The sequence below is a fragment of the Centropristis striata genome, chromosome 21 (assembly GCF_030273125.1).
Source record: "Centropristis striata isolate RG_2023a ecotype Rhode Island chromosome 21, C.striata_1.0, whole genome shotgun sequence".
Lineage (NCBI taxonomy): Eukaryota > Metazoa > Chordata > Actinopteri > Perciformes > Serranidae > Centropristis > Centropristis striata.
In genome coordinates, this window is record NC_081537.1 from 11,064,016 (window position 1) to 11,087,176 (window position 23,161).

At 40.5% G+C, this 23,161-nt stretch overlaps 1 protein-coding gene across 2 annotated transcripts in view; it reads right to left on the bottom strand.

The window, feature by feature from the left end:
- The window catches only part of rhbdl1 (rhomboid, veinlet-like 1 (Drosophila)), a 57,704-nt gene that overhangs the window by 32,376 nt on the left and 2,167 nt on the right, over positions 1–23,161 (bottom strand). Inside the window, exons 2-3 of one of the 2 annotated variants that reach the window (XM_059324042.1) lie at positions 15,105–15,263; positions 549–773 (exon numbers count right to left, since the gene is read on the bottom strand). In XM_059324042.1, the coding sequence (XP_059180025.1) occupies positions 549–773; positions 15,105–15,263 (384 nt within the window). Of the gene's footprint in view, positions 1–548; positions 774–15,104; positions 15,797–23,161 lie in introns of those variants that run through there. The other variant, XM_059324041.1, reaches the window with a different exon arrangement.

Consider the following 23,161-nt stretch of genomic DNA (forward strand, 5'->3'; position numbering starts at 1 on the left):
TGAATGTGAACCGTTATTATCACATCCTCATTGTCATTACAGACTATTCATTGCCATTTGGAGGCTTTATAAGAGCACTTGGCTTTCTTTCCTCCGAATTATGATGATTGCAGGGGAAATTATGAAGTTTTGTTAAGAAGCTGTAGGTTATTTTGCCGCTTAATCCTCAACCATTCAACAGTGGTCTGTGTTAGGGTTTTTTTTCCCTCCAAATAAGCATAATAGGTCATTAAATGCTACTGTGGAGGCCAGGGTGCCGACTGACCTGGTTTCTAAGTTCCAAAAAAAAAAACCTCTGGCTGAGGGTTTCAGCTTGGAGGAATGGCATTAAATGCACCCACTAAGCCCCTGACTCCCAAATGGGTTACCAGCTCATATGGAGCTCACAGTAAAAACGTGTGATCAAAGGCAGAAAATCTTTTCATTGGGTCTGAAGCAAATGACTGATCCAACAGCAAAATATTGCAGTCCATGTTTTAGGAATATTTCAGCAGAATAGTCTTTATTCAGCTCAGTGTCTGACAAGTCAACGACCTCCTGAAGCTCACCTGTACGATGGTGACGATGGCGATGAAGACAGGCGGGGGACACAGGCGGTTCTGGTGGAAGTACCAGCGTCGGTCCGTCTCGCAGGGCAGGATCTCGTAGGCCACATATCGGACGAAACGCTTGTACAGACCCAGCCCCGTCTCGTCCAGCAGGATCTCCCTTTGCAGCGTGCGGCGGCCATTAGCAATGGCCCGTCGGAAACTGCTGGAGCGCTTACTGCTCATCTAAGGAAAATGGGAAAAAACATGCATATATTACTCTCAAGAGTTCAGTGCAATATCTTGTGGGCAGCTGCCTGGATTTGAAAGAAACTCAGAGGAACAATGAACACTGCTTCCAAATCAGATTGAGCTTTATGGAGAAGTATAATGCTCATTTTCAGGTTCATACTTGTATTTTGGGTTTCTACGAAGACATTCTCAGATGTTTTAATGGTAAAAAAACACCTTATTTTTCTCACACTGTCTGTCTAAATCAGGGGTCAGGAACCTTTACTAACAAAAAGAGCCATTGTTGGCCAAATAAAGAGAAAAAAATTCATAATAGAGCCGCAAACCTTATTTTGAGCCTTACAAGAAAGATAAAACTGGATTTAAATAAGCCTACCAACATTACAAATTGGTCATAATGAGCATTTATAAATATGTTTTTGTCAGAATGTAGCAAAGACACAAGTGTAAATGAGGCTGGACACCGAAGAAATGTCTCAAGAGATTTGAATCGAAAGCTATCCTAGCTGGGGTGACTCAAAACTAGACTTGAAGTTGGCAAAATGTAGAGGTTACACTGGACCGTAGACTTTTGTAAGCTATGATCTGAGCTTTTAAAATAAAGAATACAGATTGCTTTGGGCCTACATCAATGATAAATGAAAATGTAAAGAAATTAAAGTTTCATTTCAGAGCCGCAGGTTGCCTACCCCTGGTCTAAATAAACTTGTATTCACCCGCTCCCCAAAAAGCCCAGTCTGCTCTGACTCTGACACTTTTCTCGGCTCAAGGAAAGTTTTATAAATATAAAACCCCCATGGATCAAAAAATCATAATAGAAGAGTCATTGATCTTGTGTGTAGTTCAAGGTGTCCTGTCAACAGTTTTATAGACGTCTCTTTTACTATTGTGGTCGATGGGGAAAATGGTTTTTGGGCCGCAGGGGGATCTTTCTCTGCAAATTCTAGGGGTCACTGGAAAAAAATTGCTGTAAGGCTGACTGGCGGTGCAGTTTATAGAACTATAATACATCTCTGAACATCATTGTAGGTGTAATTTCTACCTCTATATAGTATAGTTCTGACATCACAAACTTACAGAGGTCCAGCTCATTCAAATGCACAGTTTCTGAAAAAGTGGTTCACTTAGACCTGCTCTATAATAAGAAAAGGACATGAAAATCTCACTTTTTAGATGAGAGAGCAATGTCACTCTCATCTTCGTATGCTAAATATGAAGGTACCATCAGCAATCTCTCAACTCATGTTAACGGAAAGACTGGAAACATGGAGGAAAACAGCTAACCAGATGGCGGCTGCAGAAGCATTTGGGTCCATCCATTTCAATACAAAATGAGAAAACTCACTTCTCACTCGATTGATTACCTCAGATTTTTTTTTAGGACAACACTAAGGTCTCAAACGCTAGTAAAAAATCTTCTTCAAGATAATGATGTTAATTGTGTGAATAATGGCCCCTTTTATAAGAAAATAGAAGATAAAGAATCATATGATTTAGGGTGTGACTACCTTTGATTGACAGGTCAAAGCCAATCCGTATCGACGGCAATGTGTCAATAAAGTTTTTTTATTTAAAAAGGACATTTACTGGTTTCATCTCATAACTTTGACCCTTTCACACTGAATTTTCACTTAATGACAGTGTATCTGAACATTTTGTTCATTAAAAATGTCTTGTTCAGCGTTTGGTTGTACTAATTGACCCTCCAAGGAGTCGCTGTTCATTTTCAAACTAAATGTACGTAAGTAACGTACATTTAGTTTTTGAGTGCTGAACTCAATGCCTCAAACGGACAGTCCACAAACCAATGGGTGGTGTCACGGTTATACTGTCTATTGTCTAAAGGTAATAAACCAGAACAGGAAAAAACTGTAGAAAACAGAGTAGAAGGCAGCATTCTTAAAGTGGTAACTTCTTTTTAATATCTGTCAAATTAGCCTCCCTTTAAAACTCAGATCAAACTAATTTGGAGTTATGATCAAGCGCTGGTTGGATGTAAAACAGAATTTGTCACTGGGATGACAAAGATGCATGTCCACCAAAGCCAATTAGAGCTGTGGATTCAGGGAAGTGAATGCCAATTGTATCCTTTCCCACTTAGACAATAGCCAGATGTTGGTGGGTTTCAGTGCTCTTTTTTTTGCCCGGTGGGACACTTTCCTGCAGCGTTAACATCACTGTTGTGTTTGAGGTTGGCAGGCAGTCATTTCTAGGGCAAGAAATAGTCACATAAGAGGCATATAATCCCCTTTTAACCACAACTTGTCATTTTTTCTGCATTGGTTCTAGTACTGATTAACCAAACAAGATGTAACATGGTAATTAAGGAGCTTTAGTGGTGCTGGTAGGAGATTTTGTTACCTTTGTACAGAGCCAGAGTGTTTCAGCCTTTATGCTAAGCTTAATTAGCGAAAACCAACTGCCAGCCTTATATCTAACAGACAGACATGAATGTTGTATAAATCTTCTCATGTGTCTTGCAGTAGTAAAGGTAATATGCATATTAACCAAAACATCTTTAAGAATAGATGTTTTTTCGTCTAGTTTATTATGACTTTAAGGAATCAGTTGACAGCTCATTCCCTCTGTTTGTTTTTTTCTACTTGATGTCTTAATGTCTTTAGCAATACACTCTTATTCTAGTTGTTTTATGAACGTTACTGTCAGCAGCTGGAGGACACCTCGCTAAGATGAACAGAATACATCATCGCCTGCTGCTGAAATTTTCATCTCAGCAATTAAATTCATAACTTTCTTCACGCTAAGTAGATCAAACATCAGTAAAGGAGGATAGCTTCTTTTCATATAAACTGAGGAAAGCTCATCAGTGTGACTAATCATCCTAGATGGGGAGCCGGCATTCATAAAGTAGGGATTTCACAAGGGATAGCATGACGGTTTATGCAAGTTCTACTTTTAAAGTCAAATAGTCAGGGGAAAGAAATTACACTAATTTCCTTTTAGGATTAGTTTCAGTTGTTCTGACATTGTTCAGAGGCTTCTGTAAACAGTAAAGTTTCCTCATGGTTTCATGGTTGAATTTATTTTGCACTTATTTGCACATTGCAATGTATGTACTTTTAAACATGAATTTATGTGCAATTTAAAGGTTTTAAGTATCCATTTTTTCCTTTCTTTGCATCTGTTGACTGATACAAAACACTCATTCAGGGCAAAACGAGGATAAAATTGCTGAGAACTGTTTAGTTAGACAATTGTTTTCATGTGGCACACAGACATAAGATAGTAGCTGGTACTGAAAGCTTTGTGCAGATATGTGCAGTAAAAGTGATTATTTATTGTTTTATTTTTCTCAAGAAGCAAACCATACTGCTACAATACTAGTTTATAAAAGACAAAAAGGAAATAAATAAATAAGTCACTGCATGTAATCATAATGTCCCCAATTTGTTCATAGATATTTACCATTTATGACTGGCAGTTACAATAATTACTAGACAAAGTAGGAGGTAAAAAAAAAAAACTGTGCTTAGAGCTTAATAAATCTGCAATGAGTGTCAATTTTATTCAGCTGGTGTTATAATAGAAATTAAATCTCATGCAACTCATCAGCAATTAAAATATTAATATCACACCCATGCTACACGTATAAACCGGTGATCACATTTGTGCCACAAGGGAAATGCCAGAACAGCAGCTTAATATTCAAGGCAGATAAGAAACTTAAATAATGTATAAGTGTTTTTTGAGGGTTTTTTTTAAAGTACTGTATGAATGTAAGTGTGACTGGCGACAGGTTTGATTGCAGCTCAGACATCCTAACAAATGGGCTGAAGTGATTTTGCCCTTGAAAAGCAAATCTTTGTTAAGAGGAACTATTCCACGGAAAGAGAGAAAGTGTTTGCGTATGTATTCATGTTATCACAGACTCCAGGTTTGCTTAGTGAGCAGGAGCTCTGCGGCAGCCTGCAGGCCAGGCAGCAGGACCAGCTCTTGATAAATTCTTTAATAGAGGCTTAGGATGAAAACTATCCTAATGCCACTATTTTGACAGCCGAGGCGAGGAACTGTCTGGATCACAACACAGAGGGTTCTTTTCCACCACTGGAAATACCGTCTGACCAGCTACCCACAGAAATGGATCCTATAGTGTTAATGTCTGCATTTCCTTATAGACAACAAGCGTGCTTCACATGTTAGATATATTTAAAGGGAAAGTTCAGATATTTTGAAGTGGGGTTGTATGAGGTGCTCATACATAGTCAGTGTATTACCTATAGTGGTAGTAGTAGTACTGACATGGGGGACAGCAGCAAAACATATTTTAGCCAAATAAAATAATCAATATAATTTTAAATGTATGTCATATTTAAAATATTTTCTTTTTTATATTTTTTTTTTATTGGCAGTCAGAAATTAAACAGGTATCACACACATAAGCCTCTTTTTGCATATTTAATTAAATTAATTAAATTAAATAATTTAATTTACAACAGAAGGAAAAGGGGGAGAAAGAAACAAATAAATTAAAAATATATAAAATTATATACATATATATATATATATATATATATATATAGTCAATAATAAACTAGCAAATAATGTAAATACATAAATAAATAAATAAATAAATAAATAAATAAATATAACACATTTTTAAAAAGAGCATACACCAGTGATACATTTTCAAAGATATTTAGAATATTTTCACTGCTTTAGTTTGTTTGTGTAATCTTGTGACTTCAGTGAATCCAACCTATCCCTTTAAAACAACAAAGTTACACAGTGGTAGAACACAACTCCTGCGTTCTGTGAGGTTACAATTATGCAATTTTTGGCTGATCTTTCTTGACATATATTTAATTGAAAAATGTACTAACACTGTATATTTAATGTTCAATGGCACATTTTTCTTGTGAACATAAATAAAAAATAATAAATATTTACACTTTAATTAAAATTTACATGGCGTCACATTTTTTTGGGAATCAGGGCTGTATCTGACTATGGATAAGCACCTCATAGAAAAAAAACAAAACATCCTTTTAATGATGGATACTCAGTGCAAACGCCAGATGCCTGAAGTCTCTTGTGTAGCTAAAACAATACATCTCCTCTGAGGACAACTGGCTGACTGTGCAATTATCTCTTAATCAAAAATATGTGCTATAATGTGACGAGACACTTTATGAAAATTACTTTGCAGGCGAAGCAGTGAAGGAAGAGAAAGAGGACATGTGGGCAGCAGCTGCAACTGTTCACAGCATAAACCGACAACAGCAGACCTTATGTATAGGTTTCTAATAATAGCAACCTTAGACAATATGGCAGCTTCGTATGAAGTGTAATGAAACCTCCAGAGGGAGTCTGTAGGAAGTACAACCAGCCATTAAAGTACAACATTGGTAATTCATTAGCCAGGTCCTGCTGCTTGTAGACTCATTATATGTAGACACAGCAGGGGGCATAGTGAAAGAAATTGTGGGTCAATATCTATAAAAGCTAATGAGCTAAATATACTGGAGGACAAAGACTGTAAATAAATGAGCAAATAACGAAGAAGGAACGAACAGATTGCTCCACACAGCACAGCAGCTGCCTTTTCTTTTTCTTTTTTAAGAAATCACTCAGGAAAAACAGGGGGGGAAAGTGCTAATCCCTTTTGGAAGTTAGCAGAGCAGGAAGTGGTAACTGCCCTAACTGTGGGTAATTATGACACTGGTGGTTGTACAGTGAGGGTGTGAGGGGGCCTGTTGCACAGTGATAACCAGAACGATGTCGAGCTGGGCTGCTGGCTCTCCCGCAGATGGAGGGATGCATATTTAGTATGGAAATCAGGCCTGGAAAATGCAATTATACTATACTTGAGGCAGGGAGTGAAAGCAGAAGAAGAGGAGAAGAGGGACATTAGGAAGCAGAGAGGGGGAAATTAAGACGGGAAGATGAGATGCCTGCCCGGGTGAGCTCACATTCTGCATGGCACCAATGGACGGTGGAGGTGAGACATCTCCTTTGTTATTCTAAATATCTCCATAGTGTTGAATTCACACTGAACTAGAATTACGCCTCACGTTGTATGCCTCTGCCAAGCAGCCACGTTGCAGTTTAAATACATATCTGTGCAGTGCAGAATCATATTTATACAGTAGACAATGCTTCAAATATGGATGTTGCTGTAAAGAAGCTACACATTCAAAATGTGGATGCTTCACACACATCTTTAACACTGCAGCACAGAACATCTACATTCATGGAAAAAATTATTAAACCACCCTTGTTTTCTCAAATTTCTTGTCCATTTTAACGCCTGGTATAACTAAAGGTACATTTGTTTGGACAAATATAATGATAATAACAAAAATATCTCATAATAGTTTAATTTAAGAGCTGATATCTAGCCATCTTCTATGGTTTTCTTGATAATGATTTTCAGCTCTTAAATTACACTATTATGAGCTATTTTTGTTGTTATCAGTATATTTGTCCAAACAAATGTACTTTTAGTTGTACCAGGCATTAAAATTAACAAGAAAATGAAGAAAAACAAAGATGGTCTAATCATTTTTCGTTTTTTTTTCTAAACAGACACAGTGGGTTCCGGACTTTCAATTAAAAACCAATTTTTACTTATGCCTAGTTAGCCAATCCTTGTTTGATATTTTTACTTTCTTACTAAATTAATGCTTTCCCCTAGCCTGGCTAACATCAGACTAATCACAAATGAGATTAGTCTGGAAACCAGCCATTCATTTTTCCGTAGAGGAGGTGTGGTTTACGATGCTCCAGAACCGTTTATTGGGCGCTACAAATGTCTATCAAAAGCGTCTGTACATAGTTCTAGCCAATCGTATCAGTTATTACCAGATGACGTATGTAGAGCTACAGAAGTGGATGTTTACATAGCCGGGCTAGCCCTCTAGCATCTCTACTTTGAGACTAAAATGCTCAGTTGTGCTTCTCCAACGTTTTTCTGCAGCATGTTCTGGCTCTGGCTGCTCTGTAGTTTCAGCTCACAGTCTACTGGCAGTGTGTGTGTGTGTGTGTGTGTGTGTCTCTGTCTGTCTGTCTGTCTAACTGTCTGTCTGTCCGTGAGAGAGTGTTGCTTGCTGCTTTGCTTCTCCAGCTCTCGCTTTCTGCAAGATTATTTATTATTACTTATTTATTATTACTTATTCCCCCTCATGTCATTCAGCCACACACATCCACTGATTTATGGTCAACAGACGAGCTGCTGTGGGTCTCTCGCTGCTCCGCTGGCCCCCGGCTCGTAGCGAGATCACCGGCGTTACAGCAGCGAGCGGTAGCGGGGCTAGTTGGTAGATTAGGCTTTTGCCAAATCCTGTCGGAAGCAAGGCTAACATCCTTTTTCGCAGTGAAATAAGAGTGTAAAGTCAATTGTTGTTCTTCTTTTAAAATCAACTTTCTCTCTAAACTATTTAAAACGCCATCAGCTAGATCCAAAGAGAGTCTCGCATCTGCTGCAGCCATGTTGGATCCGTAAGGAAAACTACAAGCTTCCATCTGTCGAGTAGTACGCGTCATCGTCTTAGCTAAGGACAGGGCTAAGAAACGGCCGTAGTTTCCAGACCCTTTCGCAGTTCGAAATGAAATCGAGCGCGCAAGGCAGTATGGGTATACCCAGGCTAGCTTTCCCCCCCATATCAGTGTCAACAGACTCCTAAAAAAACATTAGAAATCCATAATGATAGCTAGATACTTAACTAGAAAATGCTTTCAGACTTCCACCACAGAGGCAGTTCACTGAGAAGTGATGGTTAACAACTGTGGAAACATCATTGTAAATATGCTAAATACCAGAGCACATTTTTTTCCTCCTCAAATTTTCTGAATTCATGAGGCTATTATTCTGCGGGTCGGGCTGGAAGCTTTGGCGGAGCCGTATTTGGCCTGCGGGCCGCCAGTTGATGATCGCTGACCTATACAATCAGAACAGTTTCAAGGTGGAATCCCAAGGTCAGTTTTGTTCGTATCTGACCAAATGTCACCCCTTCTGTTCCTGAGTTATGGTGTTGAATAATGGCCAGAAAAGTGTTATTGCAGAATTTCATGATGTCACAGTGACTGACCTATGATCTTTTGGATATAAGTAAGTAAGTAAGTAAGTAAACTTTATTTATATAGCACCTTTCACAGACAGAAGTCACAAAGTGCTTCACATAGAAATCATACACATAACATAAAAATGTACATACAAGTTTTAAAAGACCAAAACAACAGCAATTTGTGATGTCATCACTTCACCTTTTTATCCTGTTAGACATCTGTGTGAAATATTGTCAAAATCAGTGCATGGATTCTTTAGTTGTGGCCCCCAAAAAGTGACCTTTGACCTCCAAAATCAAATCAGTCCAACCGTGAGTCCAAGTGGAAGTTTGTGCCAAATTTAAAGAGAGTTCCTAAAGGTGGAGAATGGGAGAGAGAGACTGATGAAATGACAATAACGGTCATAGCTGCTGGGGTGCGGAGGCAAAAAAGAGGAATTGTGTTTATATAAAGAAAAGAGTTGGAATAGAGAGAGAGGTTAGGCAATGTAAATATAATTGTGTTTTTTTCTTCCTCTGTTGGCTTTCTACTTTTAAATAATGTTTCTGAGTTTATTTCATCTGCCTTTGGCTCGGTGACAACACCTGCCGCCTCGTCACTCTCCACTCTCTGGATTCTCTGAATTCTCTCCCATTCATACCCGCCTCTGTGAAAATGTGTTCCCAGGAGACACAGCTAAGCATAGCTATCACTCTGCTTCGCCTTCTCTGACACACAGGACTGCCGCCTCTAAACTGAGCATTAGCAGTCTTTTGAAGTGACGACAGGAGGGAGACGGCGAACACACAATAAGGCACACATGAGCAGCCAAAACATGAGATAACGCACTGAGAGGAGTGACAGGAGAGCAAGGTGCACCGAAAAATCACATGTCATCACATAAAACGCTGGAGGGGGGGGGGGGACCTCTGACTTGTGCATCGGTAACGGTAGAAGTTTCCTGACTAGGCAACGGCTGCCAAGGAATAATTGATGCTGAGGCTAGGCGCACAAAGATAAAGATAGTATTCCCCTTTAGGGACAGCTGAATGGGCCAAACTGACAGCAGTGTGTGTGTGTGTCAAACAGCAAGGGTCCATCCTCCTCCTCTTAATAGCTGCATGTAGCCCACTGTACATGCTGCTCTCAGCTCTAGTCAATTGTCCTTGATGGATTAATTAGCCACACCACATGGTCAATACCTCACAGCTCAATACTAATTAGCAAGAACAATAATAATAATAAATAAATAAAAATGTGGTTTAAAGGCCATTCGGGCGTCTGCAGGGCAGATACAAGACATCCATAAATTATTCTGATTTTGCTGAGTTTACGGCGGTGGCCATCTTTCACTCGCATTCGTTGACACACACACACACACACACACACACACACACACACACACACACACACACACACACAATAAATCATTTATCAGTACTAGAAAATCAGACAGCTGCGCTAATTAACCAAGCTTACATAGTGATTCACCGTCACCAGACTAACAGTGTCACTATCCCCGTTTACTATCTCATTTGTGAGTCATTCAGAGGACCAAAAAACCTCTCTCCCTTGCTCTCTCTCTCTTTCAGACGCGTGCACTCTCGCAGCAGAATCTAAATCACTGCGGATCTCAGCCGCGCTCATTCTACCCTGACCCAGATACTCAGGTTCTTTCTTGCCCAAATCCTTTTAAAATGAGAGTCCACCTTTTTTTTTCACCCTCAGCCACGGCCTCTCTTCATGGTTTAATCATTGCGGTGCTAAAACTCAGAGGAGAATAAAAAAACAAACCTTCACTCCAGGACACTTAAGCAAAGTGCATCACTTTTAGTCGGCAATCCATCTAAAACAGAAAAGCCTTGACTGGAGTTTGGCGTGGGATGTGATGTTGATAGGTAGCATCCGTGTCCCTGGAGACGGATGCACTGTGGGCACTTAATGTGACTTGAAATTACTTGAAAACTTTAAAATACTGTATATCAACTACTCTCTAGCCTGAGACTGTAACTGGAGTTCATTTCTGTCTCTGTAAGTGCCCTCTTGCTTACAGTAGAGCTTTGAATAAGGGATGTGTATTGGCACAAATCTGGCAATACTTTATGTATCACAATCAAGGTTAATATATTGCGATAAAATAAGCAAGACGATATAATAAGATTTTAGTGTCATAAAATAAAGAACACACCATCATCCATCGTATGCATAAAGAGAGCCAACGCCATAGCACTACTTCTGTGCAAACAAATCTTTGCATCTAAACTATTTATTAAAATAATACTTCACCCTTAAAATTACCATTCCTTTTTCAATAACTCAGCCCGTGCTTCCTTGAATTCTTGAAAAAACATTGCTTTTCTCACATGCCTCCACGTGAAGTGAGAATCAGAATTTAGTAACTCATTAGCCAAGTTTTCATTAAAGTCCAAGAGAATTTTCAATTGCGAATTAGGGACATTTCCATGAACTGGGTTACAGCGAATAAACAAAGCTGCATTAACATACTTTCGTCAGAAGATGGCAGTGTAATGTATCACTGTAGGCTAATCCGTCAATAAACAGTAGAAGTACAGAGAAAAAACTACAACAAAAAAGAAGCTGTTAATACGACGTCTTTGGCCACCCACAAGAGAAAATCGAGAGAAGACTGTGACAGAGGAAACAGCTTTTTCTTCTTCTTTTGGGTTTTCCAGCTAAGCTGAAACAGATTATCAGTCATGTGGTTTAAATCTTCACTATTTGGAAGAAGTGTTTTCCAATGTCCCGTTTAGCGTATTTCGAAAATATTTTTCAAATAAGACGAAAACCAACTCAAGCTCAAATTTTTATGCGTTTTTTCAAAAGTTTTATCAAATTTTGATGTTTCCATCAAGCTTTTCTCATGCAAATCTTCCAAATGTGCATGGCAAACTGAAGATGAATTCAAGTAGAGGGAGGCCACATTTAACATCATCACAACGATATAAAAACATCTATTTATAAACTCTCACACAACTCATGAAATACAAGCCATTGTTCAGTCATATGCTCAGTACTTCCCAAATAGATGCAGATTCTGTGAAATCGTACATTTTTAAAAACACCACTACCAACTTGCATTATACTGCATGAGTTGTGTGAGAGGTGATTTAGCTTAGCTGGCCCCCCCTTTACTTATTTCATTAAGGATTTAGTCATGGGGGCATGAGAGAAAACACAAGGTAGCCTACATAATACATATACAAACGGTCATTTTAAGGGTGAAGTCTTCCTTTACAAAACATACAATCTCGATACTCAAGTGTGATATTTTCTTACACACCTACTGCAAATGTGATAAAAGACACATCCAGAATAAAGGAGTAAAATTGTAAAGCATATTACATCTAAGAACACCTCATGGGGAAACAGAAAATTAAGGGCAACATTTGGGCAGAAGAGTAAAAATGAGGCACAAAAGCAACAGTCTTCAAATCCTCGAACCTGAACAAAGACAATCCCCCGCCATAATCTCTAAAATATACCCTCTACCCGTGTAATTAACCATGGCAGCCATTTTGGATCTCCGTCGAACATTAGCCAAATTACCACCCGAAGGAAAACAATGACACACTTCTTCAATTACACAGCCGGCACATGATAGCATCACAGGACTCTCTTCAAAGAAATCGATACGTGCAGTTACACACATAGGGATATATGTGACTTCATGTTCACCCTCGGTGCATTAACAGATGCTCGTCTATCGCAGAACGGCCCCCCCAAAGCCCTGCCATGTGTGAACTTAGACACCTCGGGTGTCTCTCCGCCTCCTGCATCGACAAAACCTCTGTGTGTAATTGTGCATAAACGTGTCACTGCTTTTAAAATGTGTGCTGGTTGTCTTTCTGTGTGGGATTTTTGGTGCTGAAGTCAGATACAGACCTATACTCTTTCTCAGTTTATGTATGAGTGAGTGAGAGTGTATGTGTCTGTGTGTGTGTGTGTGTGTGTGTGTGTGTGTGTGTGTACAGATACCCAAGAGAGGTTTTAGCAGAGCGTTACTTATTCACCCCTCTGGCTGAACTGATGGAGTTCTCTGGCTAAGATCGCCCTGCATGAAAGATGGGTCGAACATAAATGATGTCAGAGAAAAGTCTTGTACTTACATACACACTCACACAGACACACACACACACACTCTGATAGCCGAGAAGCTGTTGCCTAACGGTGCGATTCAAACACATTTACACCCACTGAGGTCGAGAGAGGCAGTGTGGATTCACGGCTCCACTGAGTGGAAGTGGATGTAGAACAACAAATCAGAAAAAATGTTGAACACAAGAGACACAGCTGAGAGAAATCACAACAGCTTGTGAGCTGAAAGCATCGAAAAGACATGGATTTAGCACACACACATTCTTGCAGTGAACATTTTAGGAAAGTCCCACCTTTTTTCGAGGCCGGACCACAAATCAATACGGTGACCACGCTTCAGCCACGGGCTACAATATAATGGCAGTGAACTTTCCAAATCAAAACACAACTGTCATTTGTCACACACTGTGCAGCGCTACTTATAACTCTGCTTGAGATACCGAAATAGAAAGGGAGGAAGAGAAGAGTCTGACAAAAAGCAGAGACTGGAGAGGTGAAAATGATAAAAGTCAGAGAGCAGCAGAGAGGAAGGAAAGGAAGGGAGGAGAGAAAAAAGGCCGGCGGTATTCGTTGATGACCTCGTTGAAAATGTCATGCTACATGCGGCACTTTCCGAGCATTGGGCCTGGAGCTCATCCCAGAGAACCTGCAGAGTTCACGCATCACATGCTGCGCGATGGGAGGCCAGATTCACATCAACATTGGAATATCTTCTAAATTAGTCAGCAAATCTGCACTGGCAGTGCTCATGTGTATGAATGAGAGTCTGTCTGCTTTAAGACAGTATGTGTATATCAGGGAGAGGGGAGTAGCGAGACAGACAGAGAGGGAGTGGGTGGCTGCATTAATTAATAATAAAATGCTTGAAAGCGTTTATATGCAAATTGTATGCATGCACAGAATGGCGTGGGTATGGCATGTGTGTATGTTCACGTATGTATCAGACAAATCTTTAAAATCAGACCAAGGGGTCGATATCTGTGTGAGGCTGGGCGTTCTCAAATTACCTCAGATTACTGCCTGCTACTACCAATGCTGGGCTAATCGAAGGCAATTTGCATTTGGCTGATGGGCAATTTTAAAAGTGTCTCCCTGATGCTTTCGGAGGCGAGGCAGGGTTTTTTTCCTCCACCTAACATATGCTCACGAGTGTAGAATGAAAGAGAAGGAAATGAGATCTGAGAGTTCAAGGAGGCAAGTTCAAAAAGAAGGGAATAATATGACTTGAGGAAGGGAGGGGTTTGAGATGAGAATGCACTGAAATGAGATGGATCAAAAAAATAATAATAACACTGAGAATGGAGGAGGAAGGTGGCTGTATACTTCCATGAAAGTAAAGGAGAGGCTGCACTGCGGGAGCAGCAACTCTACACCAATTTCTCTGTAGTGAAGCGGACTTCAGAAATGGGACCTGCTCCAAATTAAGTGGCCTCACGTGGCCTTCATGACAAACCATGGGTAGTACAACACGAGGGGAGAGAAAGAGATAAAAAAAAAGAAAGAGAAAGAGAAAGATGCGAGAAAGCAAGAAAGCTTAAGGAACTGAAAATATGCCAGGAATTGCATTGAATTAATCTCAGTGCTTACACCCGTACGGTGCCAGGAGCAGAAGGCAGGTGCTTGTTGACGTGCTTGGAGAGAATCAGCCTTTCATATATTCAGCTCGACATGAATTTCTAATAAACAATTGTAAACACACAAAGGTGAAAAGACGGAAGGAAGAAAAAGAAGAGGCACAGAATAAAGAAACTGGACAAAAAGTGTAATTAAGGAAATATAATACTACAGACTGTCTCTTTTCATTATATTAAACATATTCTCGCACAGTCTTGCTGTTGTTACTCTACTTAATATATAAATTGTGTTTGATTATATCAGTTATGATAAATAAAATCTACTACTGTGGCTCTTTCGGCTTGGTGTGGGTGTTTCCTAGTGCTTGCAGTGCACAGCTTGTGAGGTTAAGTGCCTGGATTTACCGACACATTAACTGGAAAGATTGATCCTCCTTTTGCAGGACAACGACCTGAATGCTCGAGTCAATTTTCGCCACTGCGGAGCTTGCCAGCTCTGTCTGAATCAATTCTGTAACCTTTTCTGAAATCCAACAAAAAGTCGGTGTTTGTGTGGAAAATGAAATGCCTCATACGACACCCTCTGCATTACTATGTGCATCTGTGTACGTGAAATCTGGTTTCCACTCACCAGCTCGATGAGCTCCTGGTAGCACACCTGTCCCTCTTCATTGCTCTGGACCAGGGCTAACAGCATGTCCAGTTTGGACGGGTCCAGCTGCAGCTCATGGTGCTCCACCAAGCTGGTGAAGTTCTCCACTGCGATGAAACCGGTGTTGTCTGGGTCCAGCTGGAAAAACAAGAACCCGTTCTCAGTCCATTGGGGTAAAAACTGCATTCTGATAACGCTTATTGAAGATATTACATCTGTTATGCATCATGACTTTTAAAGGTGCAATGAGAAATGATTTGTTCACACCTAACGCAAAGTGAATTTTACTCATGCAAGTTTGACCACAGTATAATACCAACAATGGGGGACTACGTCGTCTCTTTACAAATGCTGCTCAAGGTTTTGCAAGCCTACATTGGTACAACACATTTGTTCTGCTCGTCTTGAATGTTGAGAATGTTCTTATTAACACTGATTCGTTGTACACCGGCTCTGAACCAGTCCTGGAAGAGACTTTGTCGAAAAGAGGTAAGTGTCTTTCACAGACTTCTCCAGATACTGTGCCTACATGACTGACTAAATTAATCATTATGCTGTGATATAGTTGCATAAATGGATAAAAAGAAAGGTCAAGTGAAATTAACTCCTCAATTTCAACTCACACAAATACACAAATTCCACATCTACTTTGGATGTCTATGTCCTGTCTTGTAATATCAATTGTACGTTGAGAGGTGGTAGCGAGTCACTGCAGTGTCCATTCTGCCTTCAGTCCAACATAGATGACAAAGAAGTAGAGCTGCCCCATGGGCTTGTCAATCACATTGATGGTACATGGTCATGGCCATGGTACTGCCAACCAGTTAGTGGCATAGTTAACACAAAGATGGCTAAAGCTCCTGGCGAGCGACCTTAAATCACCATCTCAACCATCCGCTCTCAGCAAGAAACCATGTTTGATGAAAAAAAAGTAAAAGTAAGACGATAAAACAAGAGGAAACAATGGTGTGGTTCTCCACTGCTGGAGGCAGCTCTTGGGGAGTAAAGAGAGAGAATGAGATGATGCTGAACACTTCTTTAACCCTCCTGTTATGTTCGTTTCACAGGAAAAGCAATAATGTTCGTGGGTCAATTTGACCCGGGGCATGTTTAATTATCCAAAAGTGTCAGAGACTAAAAAATACCCCAAAACATTGTTTATATTACATTAATAACTCAATTACTGTCAATTTCAATCAATATTTATTGTAGTGGTGTTCTTTACCTCTCACAGATCATATTTCAATGAGGATAATTCACTCGTTTTTCATAAAAAAAATGCATATTAAAACTTTTTTTTAATGTATATCGGAAAGACCTACATATAATATACAATAGTTTTACATGACATTGATTTTTAAAAAAAAATTATAAAGGGGTATATTTACATTTTTTATTTCTTTATTTATTGAAAAAATACAAAAAAAAAAACTATATATATATATATATATATATATATATATATATATATATATATATATACATATATATATATATAAATATATATATATTTATTTTTTTTATTTTATTTATTTATTTATTTTAGATTTTTTTTTTTTTTTTTTTTTAACTTTGAAATGGGTCAGTTTGATGCAACAATATATGCTTTTGATATGTTTTCTTGCTACTATAGTCTTACTAGAAGGCCTAACTAAAAAGCGCACAACATATAAGTATAGGCCATTGCTAGACATTAACAGAGTTATTTTGACCACCTTTCAGAGGTTCTGCAGTTTGGTCAAATTTGGCTTATTGTTTACATAGGTGAAATGCTGCCTTCCATTTCTTTGGAGCATGTGGCCAAGCACTAGATATTGCACCTTTAATAAAAAGCAGCACCGCTGAGATGAAGTGTAAGTTTGCCCTGAGGGAGGAGGCATCAGTAATAGACAGCTGAGACGTACATACACAGAGACACAATAGATACTCATAAAGACAAATGAGAGCTACAGGGCTGAAGCCATACGCTCAGACAGTGACACCAGTATTAATTAAGCTGTGTTGCCTCTAAGATGCCTTTGAAAGAATTAGACCTGCCTCCAGAAAAAGCCTCATTCAACCTCATTAAAGGAGCAGGTCTGTCAAAGCAAACCGCAGGATGGTTGTTGTTGTTATTGGGAGCAGCGAGGGAAGACAGGCGAGCATGTCATTCTAATATGCAGTGACCTGCAGTTTCCCCATAAAAAAAATCCCTCAGCATTAAATGAGGCTGACTTTTCAGTCTTTGTTTCTGAGTGGATGCTTCATTTGACTGTGTGACTCCGACCTTGGTCACATTTGCAGCTTGTAGTCAGTGTGTTTTTTTTAAATCACCACTCACTCAGTGAGACCCACAGCCCCATGGGTTATTACTGCTGATGTCTGTATGCCAGCGCTGCTCCTCGTAATTGATTTAAGCGAGAGAGTGTCATAAAAATTGTGTGGTTGTCTAAAATAGTGCCCGCTTAAAAATGGGTTGTAAAGTATAGGGTGTGTATCTACGCTTGGTTGATGTAATGTGGGGTTTTTTGGACGGCAGCTTCACCCACTTATTACTTGATTTTCTTACCTCACCTTCTCCTTTTAAATGCATTCAATTGCTCTGCAACGAAGCGTTAATTTCTCATGCCAGCTCTCCTTAGTACATCTGATTGTGTTTGTGAAAATGCGCCTGAGGACAAACTGAAGCAGTACAAAGAGACCACATGGGAAGAGCCCTTGCTGCTTCTCATTTTACTGTTTCCTGAATGCTAACACAGCCTCATTAGGTTTCAGATAGTAAACCAACAGCCTCTTGTTGCCCCAGGGAGGAGTGAGCTTTCTGATGTTGCGTCAGTGTGGAGTCAGTCGTGCTGGATCATCGTTGCCCATGTCATGAGTCCACCAGAAGAATCCTGCCTAGGCCGCCTTAGTCTGGACCTGGCCTGATCTGACATGGTGAGACAAAGGCGTTTCATCGGCTGCATGAGGAGAACGGCATTAAACTACGCTGCGCCGTGTCAGGCCCAACAGCAGGAGGCTCAAAGCTTAAAGCTCCACTGCTCAACTGCTCAACTAAGGAGCTTGGGATCAATCCGGGTATCCATTGGTGTGAGTGTGTATCCCTTTCCGAACATGTTTACTGTATGTGCTCTGCTTCCTCCTACACGGTTTCCAGTTTTTTTTATTGCAGTCATTTACACAAGCATCCCTTTAATTCCATTTAATCTGCTTTTTCACTCCCCTGAAAACGTATGTATTTATTCACCTGGGAGAGCACAGTGGAGGCAGGAACTAATGGGTTAGTTTGATGATGCTTGACACAGAATGGATGTTTCCCAATGCTGTTTGATGCACTGAAGCAATTTTGTTAGTTATGGTGCTTTTACAATCCTTTCTAAACACCAACCGCACATCAACAGCAGAAATAAATAGCTTTTAGCCAATATTAACCAATATTCTGTACACACACAACCATTGTTGTCTCAAAGGGATTAACTGATGACCTCACTTACACAGTATACTCATGTATACTGTGTAAGTGAGGTCTGTTTACACATGAAGGCCAAAACCATGCAATACTTGACAACCCCCACCCTTGGTCATTACCTCTCACACATCTCTGTATAATCTCAACACTCAGCAGTTTTGAGGCCGTCTGCGACGCACATAAAAGCAAATTTGTGAAGAAAAATGAACCAAGATGGGGAAGGAAACGGGCCCAGGTCTATTTTTAGATAATCCCCTTAACTGTGTGTTCCATGGACGTTTGTTAAAACATGGCCCTGTTCTCCTCTTGAGGCTTGCTGAGCAAAATGGTGCAGATATGGCCAGCATTTATGATGTGTTGGGAAGGCGAGAAAGAAAAGCATATAAGACAGCAGTGAGGGCAGAGGTGGAAATGAGAGAGGGAGGTGGGTGGTTGATTAAATGAAAGAAAAATGATGAAGTTGAAGAAACAGTAGAAGGAGGAGAAGGTATGAAAAAAGACAGACAAGGAGGACGCACAGAGAATAAAAAACGCCTCGCCACTGTCTGTTATTCTGTGCATCTGCCGAACGGAGCAGTCTGGCTCTTCTTCTCTTTCCTATAAGAGGGCTGTGACACACTCCAGTGCTCTGCATCCACTTGCCACAGAGGGGAGATAGATCAGATTCTAATGTGCTCCTGGCTCAGCCCAGGCTGACAGGGGGAACAGAGAGCCACACTGGGGACGTCTGATTACTGTCAGCCTCCATATGTCAGCACATCACTACGCATGCAGCTGCAGCAGACACAGTGGCACACTGTACATGGATGCGCACATTTACGCAAAGCGTTGACGCTGAGCTGTCATACTGCATAGATACTATTCCCCCCGCAGTCTGACCTTATTCAGGAAGGGGCGCTACACAGGGGACACTGTCTGCTGAGGATACAAAGAGGTGGAGGATTGGTTCTTGTACCCAATTAAGGTTATCAATTAGCGAGATGAGGTACACTGAGATGAATGAGTGTTGGCAAGAAGAGGCTGTTTTTTTTTTTCTTGGGCTGGCTGGTGATGCGCATGAACAAGGGGGGAGAGACGGAGAGAAGAAAGGGTTGGAAAAAGGAGGGGAAAAAGCACTGAGAGGGAAGCAGTTATTGAAGCGATCCAACACTGGTGAGGGCGACACTTTGACAAGCTGCATGCGTTGCCATGGTTACCAGTTGCCTGTGTGTCATCCCTTTCTTGCGTTTACCCCCCTATTCCCCCCCCCCCCCCCCCCCCCCCCGACATACTGGCGTTCGAAAGGCAAAGAAACACACAAAAAGGGGGGAGAGAAAAAGACGATGAAAGCAGGGAACGGGGGAAAGAGCAGGAGGGAAAAAGGAATAAAGATGTATGGGGAGGGATAAGAATGAGGTGGATATAAGACAAAGGCATGGTTTGGATGTAAAGGGAGGCGGAGTGGGGGGTAATGGATGGAAGGTGGAGGTGTTAAGGCAGGGAGCGCGGCCGAACTTGGCTGGCTCAAGAGCAAGTGGGAGGAGATGGACAAGACATGGGATGAAAATGTATGCACAAGTACGAGGAGGAGGAGGAGGAGGAGGAGGAGGAGGAGGAGGAGGAGGAGGAGGAGGAGGAGGAGGAGGAGGAGGAGGAGGAGGAGGGCAACGAGGAAAGGAATGCTGACTGCAGAGGAATGATCTCAGTGTTAACCCCGGGGACCTCTATTACCTCCACCGCAGTGACTCCGACTGACCCCAGCCCACGACTGACTTATCAGTCTGTTCCACAGGGGCTCAAGAGTGAACCCTACAGCCTGGGAGGAAACCACAAAACCCAGCCATGATAGACGAACAGCCAGTGGGCTGAAACACAGCTAATTCTATCATTCTACCTGCACACAACCAATGACAGGGCCCTCTGTGTGTAGCAGTAGCAGAGTTGTAGCTAATACTGCAGTCACATCACGAGGCAGAAAGTAGAGAAAGATTCCCATGGTTACACCATGGATGCATACGCTTTAATTATCAGCCAACTCACAATTTTAACTGCTTTATGACTCTTCCTCCTTTAAACTTAATCTTATGAGAGCAAAAACTTGGTTTATGGAGAAATTAGTCAATCAGCAGAAAATTAAGCAGCTTTGATAAGCAATTTTTTATGTAGGTTTTCAGAAGTTCATGAGTTTCAGCTTCATGAAGGGATAGTTTGGATTTTTTTTTAAGTAGGGTTGTATGAGATACATATGCATAGCCAGTGTATTACCTAGAGTAGATAGTGGATGGCCCCCAGTTTATAGAAGCAGGCAGGAATACTGGCATGGAAGTGAAAAAATTTAGTGCCAAGTACTAGGGTGGCAGCCACCTAAAACAAATTATATCAGTTCAAGTGTACGCTATATTTGGAATATTTTCATCAAACTGTTATATCCATCTACCATTTCTCCAAAGTCACAAGACAAAAGTCCTCCCAAAAAACACATTTATTCTACCACGCAGGACATAGGAATTGTTGGACTACCGCAGCCTCAACTGGCTAGTTTGCTTGTGTTATTTTGTGACTTTGGAGATCCGAAGTAAGCCTTCAAAACACCAAAGTCAATTGTCAATCAATGACACAAATAAAGTAACTTATCGAGGCAGCAGTAGACCAGCATCCATGCTCTCCAAGGTAAAATTACTGTTTTTGTCAAAGGACTCTTGGGGCTTTGAAGAGTGCATTGAACAGTTTCAGTTCCCTGTCAAAAAGATCTGTCTGAGAGCGAGGTAAAGCAATAAAATATTCTTCACATAGTGTACCATTTAACTGATACTTACTTTTTTAGGTGGCTAAATAGGTTTTGCTGCTGCCCCATACACAGCAGTGCATTGCTTACCTTCCATGCTGGTACTCTTGCCTGCTTCTACAAACTGGGGTGTTTCAAGGAAATCTATTGTTGGTAATATATTGACTTGAGTAAGTACCTCATACTCCACTCCAAAATATCCATTTAAATGTGAAGATTTTTAAAATGATTTTCTATGATAGTAAATTACATTTCTTCAATTGGAATGATTAATCAAGACTATAAGACCCTAAAATTTCAAATTAGGATTTATTTTCAATAGGGGTTCTGCTGACTTGAGGCATCCATGTTTGCATGTATCCCTGTATTAGATACCACCTGGTCAGATATATCAGATGGTGTTTATTAATTATGTAAACAACAACAGATCAACTGAAGGGCAATTACTCCCAACAAAACAGTGCAGCAGAAAATAAAACCACAAAAGACTTACCACAGACTGAAGCACTTACTTTTGAACTATACATGATTAATTTGATGACAAATGTAAAAGAAAATAGCCTTGTTGTTGTTGTTGAATGGATAGTATATTTGGAAGACGGAGACTTCTATGAGGTGGAAATGCAGCCTGCCCAGCACTGGTATGGTTCCCACTGACTAACCCTGTGGCACAGAGCCAATACTACAGACTACTTTGGTTTCTGTGAACAAGACTGTCAAGCTCGAACAGGGCTGTGTATCTGCAGAGGGCAGTGGCATTTACAGGGCAGAGCATATTTGCATGGCATCAGATAAAAATCCTTTTTGATTTGTCTCTGCTGCCCTCAGGACTCACTTGTGTTCACCAACAACTGGGCCACTGACTCTGTAATTATCACAATGCAAGTTCTGCCCTGCTGTTACCATCATTATGCTCAAATTTTACTACAGTGGCATTGCGATGTGATGGCCGTAAGATCCAAACTGCTCTCTCCTCAAGTGGAGACGACAGTGAAGAGACGCCTGGGGGATTTTCCTTGATGCAAACAATCATCTGACTACATTTCCTGGCATTTAAACACAGTACAAACAGCCAGAGGCATTTTCAAATACAGCTCAATGCAAATTAGCATCAGAGAGTGATGAAAGGGGATAGTGTATAAGAGCCTTATGGACTATGCATAGCATAAATATGTCAATATACCCCTCTTCAGAACCCCAAGTCCATATGGGAGGGATATAAATAAGCCAGATAAGAAGTGAACAACACATGGGGAGATATTCACTAGCTAATGATAGTGTACTTTTTAGTGGCTGCCGACCATCAAGTTGCCTTATCAGTGCAGCAATAGAAAGACTATCAAAGAAACTGCGTCTGTGTGTGTGTGCATGCTTTTTATGAGCATATGTGTGAGCCTGCTTAGGCCAGAAATAGCCAGAGCTCAGCATTGCAACCTCCTGCAGACAAAGACTAATAAAAAAACTCACTCATGTTGCCACTGTTGCTTTCTCTTTCTCTCCCCCTGCAGCATTTTACTGTGGTCGGTGTGACACAACTGCAATAGCCCCTCTCCTTTACACCTGCAGTGCTCATACAAACTTAGCATGCACGGTTTTCCTTCAGGGCAAAACATTCTGATTTAGGAATACTCCAGGAAAACCCAGAGACATTGAAATTTACAAAACAAGATAGCAAATGCTCAATCTAGGAAACTTTTATTATAGGTAAATATATAAAGTCATACTGAATTTGATTCACAAAGCATACTTTTTTTTGGGGGGGGGGTTAGGGTTGTCATTTAAATGTTAATGTTCATCAAAAATGCAAGGTTGCAGGTTTAAAAT